Source organism: Heptranchias perlo, chromosome 37 (genome assembly GCF_035084215.1).
Source record: "Heptranchias perlo isolate sHepPer1 chromosome 37, sHepPer1.hap1, whole genome shotgun sequence".
Classification (NCBI taxonomy): domain Eukaryota; kingdom Metazoa; phylum Chordata; class Chondrichthyes; order Hexanchiformes; family Hexanchidae; genus Heptranchias; species Heptranchias perlo.
This window is the reverse complement of record NC_090361.1, coordinates 3572828-3579353: the sequence shown is the minus strand read 5'-3', so window position 1 is coordinate 3579353 and position 6526 is coordinate 3572828. Positions and strand designations below refer to the sequence as shown.

Below are 6526 nucleotides of genomic sequence, written 5' to 3'. Positions count from 1 at the left end.
CTGAACTCTAACTGGTGCAGTTTCAGGCAACAGCATACAAACCAGGCAATGTGTGGGTTAATGATGGGTCTCTAATTCCACCACTGTCCATTCCCCTTGTGAGGAGGAGATATCTTCAGGAGAGAAGCTGGTTACAGATGTGATACTGGCTGTGGAGTCATCTAGTGGAGATATAAGATCTGTCCATTTGCTTAACTCTGCTTTGTCAACCATTACCTTGCTTTGTAATTTGACCCCATCTCCAGAAAGAAGCAATGTCTGGTTAATCAGCTGCTGCACCACCTCCACTGGTTCAATCTGGAGTGTCAAGACCTTCTCGCCAGAATCTTCGAAGAGTTCTCCAAGACATCGCCAATCTGGTTTCTGAAGTTCCTCCTCTTTTTCAAAGTCATCTCCCAACCTAGTCTCCTCACCAGTCTCTGCAGTTTCTACTTCATAGATCGTCGACAGGATTTGAGGCAACATCGGAGTCATCCATGGTGTACAAGCAGGTGTCTGTCGTGTTTTTTCGCCCTCACTCAAGATGCCTGCAACAGTTGACAGCACTTGAAGATTGAAAAAAATTTCAAGCAAAACCCCTTTTGCATGCAATTCTACAACTAAAAGTTGATGCAGCTGTTCCCAGAGTGAATGTGAATACAAGATCGAGCACAAGAATGTTCAACAAACTAGATGATTTAGGTTTCCTGCACAACACTTGTCTGTTGACTGAATGAGACATTAGGATCAATTTATATGCACTATAGATCAGATCCAAACCACAAGGGTACTAAGGGAAAGTAATTTGTAAGTTGCAGGTTCAGTTTTATCCAAAATATTTAACATCCCAGGTTGATCATGTGATAAGTTGGCAGAAAAACTGCAAAGAAAATACAAATGAAAGTGGACCTTGGTGTGTCTGCATGGGTTAGTTAAACACATACCATGAAGCCTTGCAGGCCACACACAAAGCTTCAATGTTCCCATTAATTTGCATACATCAAACTACTGATCCTATATTTAGGGTGTATGCAATAATCAGTACAAAAAACAGCCCTTTCCAAACACCCCCAACCTGGCGGACAACACTGAACGGGACAAAGCAACGAATACGAACAGAATGGAGTTGCCTGGGCTGAATGGCCAGAGCTTGTGTGCTTATGATGGGACACTCTTACATATTCACTTTTTGGAGGGGGTGGGGCAACACTGGCCAACCACCAGTGGCATTGCACACAGGCAGTTTCTAATCCAGAGCAGGGTGGCAATGTTCAGCAGCAAAGCCATTGGCTCCACACAAGCTGCAATTTGTAAAAATTTCAGGTTCCTGGTCAATGCAGTAGTGTGATGTAACATTTGGTGTGTGACAGAAATGCGAAACAAACAGGTCCAACCCAGATGGAATGCTGAAACAGATGAGGCCAGATTCTGTCTACCATTATCACAGTACAATAGTAATTTGCAGACATGACAGCATATAAAGTTGTATTCCATTTGACCATATTTACAGTTCACATTTAAATCCACTTGACTTTTTAAATAAAGAGACAGGACGAGTGCCCCACACTAGCTGAGAGGCTGGATCTTAAAGCTCAGAGCACTGCACAGCTGATCAGGAAACAGATCACGTTAACTCCAAAAAGTTTCCTTTGTGCAGAAGGGAAAGGAGAAAGCACTTGTCCACCACATGCCGAGAGCTCAGCGCAGACTACAGGTGCAAACCCACATGCTCTCACTGCCCAGTATCTCACCAAGAACATTTTTTTTGAGAAACAATTCACTGCAACTCTGGTGCTGGGTATACAGAGCATCACCACTAGAAAAAAGGGCAAGGTTAGGGGGTGACCCAAGAGGTCTTTTATGCAAGGGGTTGATAGGGGAGACGGAGAGGAGATGTTTCCACTTGTGGGGAGACAACAAAACTAGGGGTCATGAGATATAGTCACTAATAAATCCAATATTGAATTCAGGAGAAACATCTTTACCCAGAGAGTGGAACTTGCTACCACAAGCAGTAGTTGAGGTGAATAGCTTAGATGCATTTAAGGGGAAGCTTGATAAACACAAGAAAGGAATAGATGATTATGCTGATAGGGTTAGATGAAGTACAGAGAAAGGTGGTTCACATGGAGTATAAACCCTGGTAAAGACCTGTTAGCCTGTGGCTTGTTTCTGTGCTGTGCATTCCATGTAGAAAAAACATCCTTGTCCGATGTTAAAAATTGGACTAGGTATTTGGGAGATGATTAAAATTTTTGTACCTGTCGGCAGGGAGGCTTGAAGACTTTGTGGGAAGAGTTCTCAATCACCTATGGAGCTGATTGTAAAAGCCCATTACTTTGTGTTGTACTCAATGTGCTTGTAACACCTGCTCCCTCAGACCACTGGTTCCTTGATTGCAGTTCAAAGAACTGCTGCCCCAGCCTCAAAAAGGGAATAACTTGGAACTGGCCATTTTAGATGTTTATCAATCACAAACAGTTTAGGTCAGCATTGCAGTGAAGTATAGCAGCTAACCTTCACATTGGTTAAAAGATTGCTTTGATGGCAATCCTATGTATACTGTTGATCTGGTACAGGCCATGACAGGGCACACAATTTAAAAAAGGACATCAAGGTGAAATGCCCTAAATAGGGCTGCACAAGTGTCAATTTTGCCTGGTGTTGTCCATTTATAAAAGATGAAAAACCACCATTGAATTTGTGCTGCAGCTTTCCCTAGAGAACCATGTGACTATTTCCAGAACGGTCTTCCTCCTTCCCAGAAAAAAAGCAATAATCCTCAAAAGGGGGTCATGGTTCAAATGAATCATCCACTCCTCTTCAAAAGGCTGCATTTACCTATAGTGCAGTCACAAAAATGTCCCAGTGTTGAATCTTCAGCTCAGCCAATTTACTACAGTAACAGCTCAGATCAGCAGCCAACCTTACACATTTAGAAACACAACTGGCATTTCAGCCATTTGCCCCAGTTCCACATGGAATATGTTGGGAGAGACTTGGGGAGAAAGAGGAGCTCAAGACACTTAAACAGCTCCCCCCCAAAAAACTGCAATGTACTACAGCAATCAAGAAAAACCTGTTATGAAGTGGCCAGTTCCAAAACATAACTTTATTAGTCAATGTTAAACAAATGAAAAGGAAAAGAATATACACAAATTCTAGTTGTATTCTGCAAGTTCAATACTAAGAATTCAATGCCACAAATACAAAAAGGACAGAATCATCAAATTAGGGTAAAAAAGGATTTACAGGCATGGCATCCAAATCAGTGTGGAATATTTGCTACATGCAGTCCAACTCACAGGTTTATGTATTCAGTACTAGGATCTATTGCACAGACTTCACCCTTAAGACTTTGCTGGTGTGTGTTTACTTCTAAAGTTAGCATTTAACTAAGCACTATACATTACCTGTCAATATGCTATCATTCTTTTCACAAGCAGAGTAGTACTGCTGCATGTGACCTCCATTTGCATCAGTGGTAGGTTCACTCAACTTCTGGCGATTAGTCAAGTCCCCACCGAGGCAGTCTATAGGATAATCGGCAACAGATTCCACCACGTTGCAAGACTCCTGTTGATTATCAGACTCAGTAGTGTTGTCTTCTGCCAGGTCATGTTCACCTTTTACAGCAAGAGCCACTTCAGGGTTAACTTCTTTAGAGAACTCATTTTGAGGAGGACAGTGGTTCTGAATGGAAAGGCTTACTTCAGGTCCATGGGACTGATGGTCGATCATGTCGGGAAGGTTTTCATTGTTTACAATCTGGTTGCAAGTGGGGTCATCCTGTAAAGTTCCAGCACCTGAAAGCAAGCAGTTTTGAGGAGCGAGAGAGTCAGAAGTAGTGTAGTCAAGTTCATCAAATCTGATGGATTGGGATATTTCAGCTCTCGTCTCTGCAGTTGCAAGTTCTTCGGTCTCATCCACAGCATGAAGAATTAAGGGTTTGAAATGGGGAGAACATAATGCAAGGAGTGCTTCAGATTTCAATTCATTTGTGCCTTTGTCCTCAAATACTGGGTTGTCAATTCCCTCTAGTCCACAATGGACAGGCTCTCCAGTCACCACACCAAGATCAGCCTCCAAATGATCTTCATCCTCGGAAGACATAATGGGCTCTGTTGGAGGATCACCGTGTAGGTCATCTGCTGGGAGTGTCTCTGGTTCTTCGTCACCTCTTTCCAAGTGAATCCCTAAATCCTGATCAATGAGATCATCTAGTGGGCTTAGTTCGTCAGTCTGAGGGATGCAAAGATCGGCTAGTTCTAGTTTCTCTTCAGACTTTGACTCTACTCCTGAGCTACTGTCGTAGTCCTTCAGTTCTTCAGGAGTACTAGTGGTACTGCTGCTTTTCCCTGCCAAATCAGGACCACTAAGTGTGCTTGACTTGGACACACCCTGGTCTTCATGTGAATCTTCAGGTGAAATTCCAAGTTTCTCTCCAGAGGACCAGTTTCCATTTTCAACAGGACATTCTGACACAGCCTCCACCTGTAGGTTTTGAGGCTTGAAAACATCTTTGTCATCTTGACCTTTCAGTGGTTCTGGGCAAAGCTCATCAGGAGGAGATTCTTCAGTATCTGCCTCTTCAGAATACTGATACATAGTTAGCTTAATTTTCTCCACATTAGACACATTACTATTTGTCTCAGGAGAACTCTCCTCTTCAAGAGAACTTCCCAAAGTTGGCCCTCTGGGATCTACCAGATTCTCCAATGTTGGTGCAAGGACAACATTCTTCTCTTCAATTATTGATACATATTCTACTGCTGGACCATCCATGCCAGCATTCAGAGACCTAAAATCCAGATTTGACTCATTCTCTTCAGAGCTTGGTGAATTAGATTCAAGATGCTTTTGACTCAGCAAGTCTTTTGTTTCCAGATTTTCACTGTTCAAGTCCATCTTTCCATCATTACCAGCAACATTTTCATCTGCATTAATCTGCAGATCTTTGATTTGGTTGAAATCCACTCCATTGATTACATTTGCTGCATTGTGTTCATGGCCATCAATTGCTCTTGCATTTTCTATTTTCACATCAATTTCTTCACTGTCATTTGAACATAAGCTTACTTCCAACTTTTGCTTGTAATTCAGCTCCCCTTTATTGTCTTCCTCTAATTGACCAGATGATTCAGAGTCCAAGTTCCCTTCATTCTCCACTGCTTGGAGTTCTCCCAGGCGTGAGATTGCTTCAACCTCTCTATTCTCCATCTTTTCCTCTTCAAAAGAAAGCCTGGGCTTCATTTGATCAGCATTGCCCAGGCAAGGGGCAGTTTGCACTTCCTGTGGCAATGGCACATTTTCAGTTGTTACATAATTCTCTGGATTCATAGCCACAACTGCTACATCACCACTGGACAACACCCTAAGCAAAGTTGGAGTTTCCTCTTTCGCTACTATTGTCTGAGCTCCAGAAGACTTCACCGGCTCCACTTCAAGCTGAGACTGCTCTGCAGTGCTAGGTTTCCCAATATCACTTTCCGAAAGAGACTTCCTGGAAGTGAATTGCCTTTTACTTGGCAGGTGTTGCTTCTCAACGATTCCTTTTGAAGCTTTAGTGGATTGCTGGAGATTGGTGCCCACTGAAGCTTTTGAAGTCAAGCTACTTGGCTGCATGCTTGGTTTAGATTTGCCAGATGCTTTAGCCATTTGGACCTTTAGCCTTGCATCCAAATTCTTCTGCTCTGCAGAATTGGTTTTTGAAGGTTTCAACAGCTTTAATTTGGTTGACCTGGCAGTATTGGTGGCCTTGCTCACTTCAGCACTTGAATACTTTTTTGTCTGTGAGGAACTTGGAGTCAAGTCTGGAAGAGGCAAGACAAAAAACAAAAAGTTACCACTTAAGAAATAGGATGAGTTGGCCATATGGCCCCTCGAGCCTGCTCTGCCATTCAATAAGATCACAGCTAATCTTTAACCTCAACTCTCCTGCCTGATCCCTATATCCCTTGATACCCAGTCAAAAAAATCTACTGATCTCAGCCTTGAATATACTCAACTCAGCATCCACAGCCCTCTGGGGTAGAGAATTCCAAACATTCACAACCCTGAGTGAAGAAATTCCTCTCATCTCAGCCCAAAATGGCCAACCCTTTATCCTGAGACTATGCCCTCTAGTTCTAGGTTCCAGCCAGGGGAAACAACCTCTCAATCAACCCTGTCAAGCCCCAAGTTCCTGGGATGAGGGGGTTGATTCCATCCAGTGAGCCTTTGTTGCACCACCTCCAAGTTAAGTATATCCTTCCCAAACATCTAGTTTAGTTGTTTTGCAATTTATCCAGAACAAAACTAAGCTAGTGGCTGTCTTTAAAACATTGCAATCAAATAGAATATGAATGAATTTGCACATGCTAGAGTAAAGGTTTATGCCAAGACGGCATGATGCAGGTACCTCTGTCCCCACCAGTCATGGGAACAGGAATAGGCCACTCAGCACCAAGTCTGTTACACCATTCTATTAGATCATGGCTTATCTGTATCTTAACTCCATTTACCTGCCTTGGTTCTGTAATCCTTAATACCCTTGCCTAACAAAAAT

At 42.8% G+C, this 6526-nt stretch overlaps 1 protein-coding gene across 3 annotated transcripts in view; it reads right to left on the bottom strand.

Annotated features, from left to right (window-relative positions):
• Positions 1-3073: 3073 nt before the first annotated feature.
• LOC137304270 (BTB/POZ domain-containing protein 8-like) overlaps positions 3074-6526 on the bottom strand; it is a 29953-nt gene continuing 26500 nt past the window's right edge. For all 3 annotated transcript variants that reach the window (XM_067972821.1, XM_067972823.1, XM_067972822.1), the window contains one exon: positions 3074-5792. In XM_067972821.1, coding sequence (XP_067828922.1) covers positions 3382-5792 — 2411 coding nt within the window. In that variant the 3' untranslated portion in view covers positions 3074-3381. The remainder of the gene's footprint in view (positions 5793-6526) is intronic.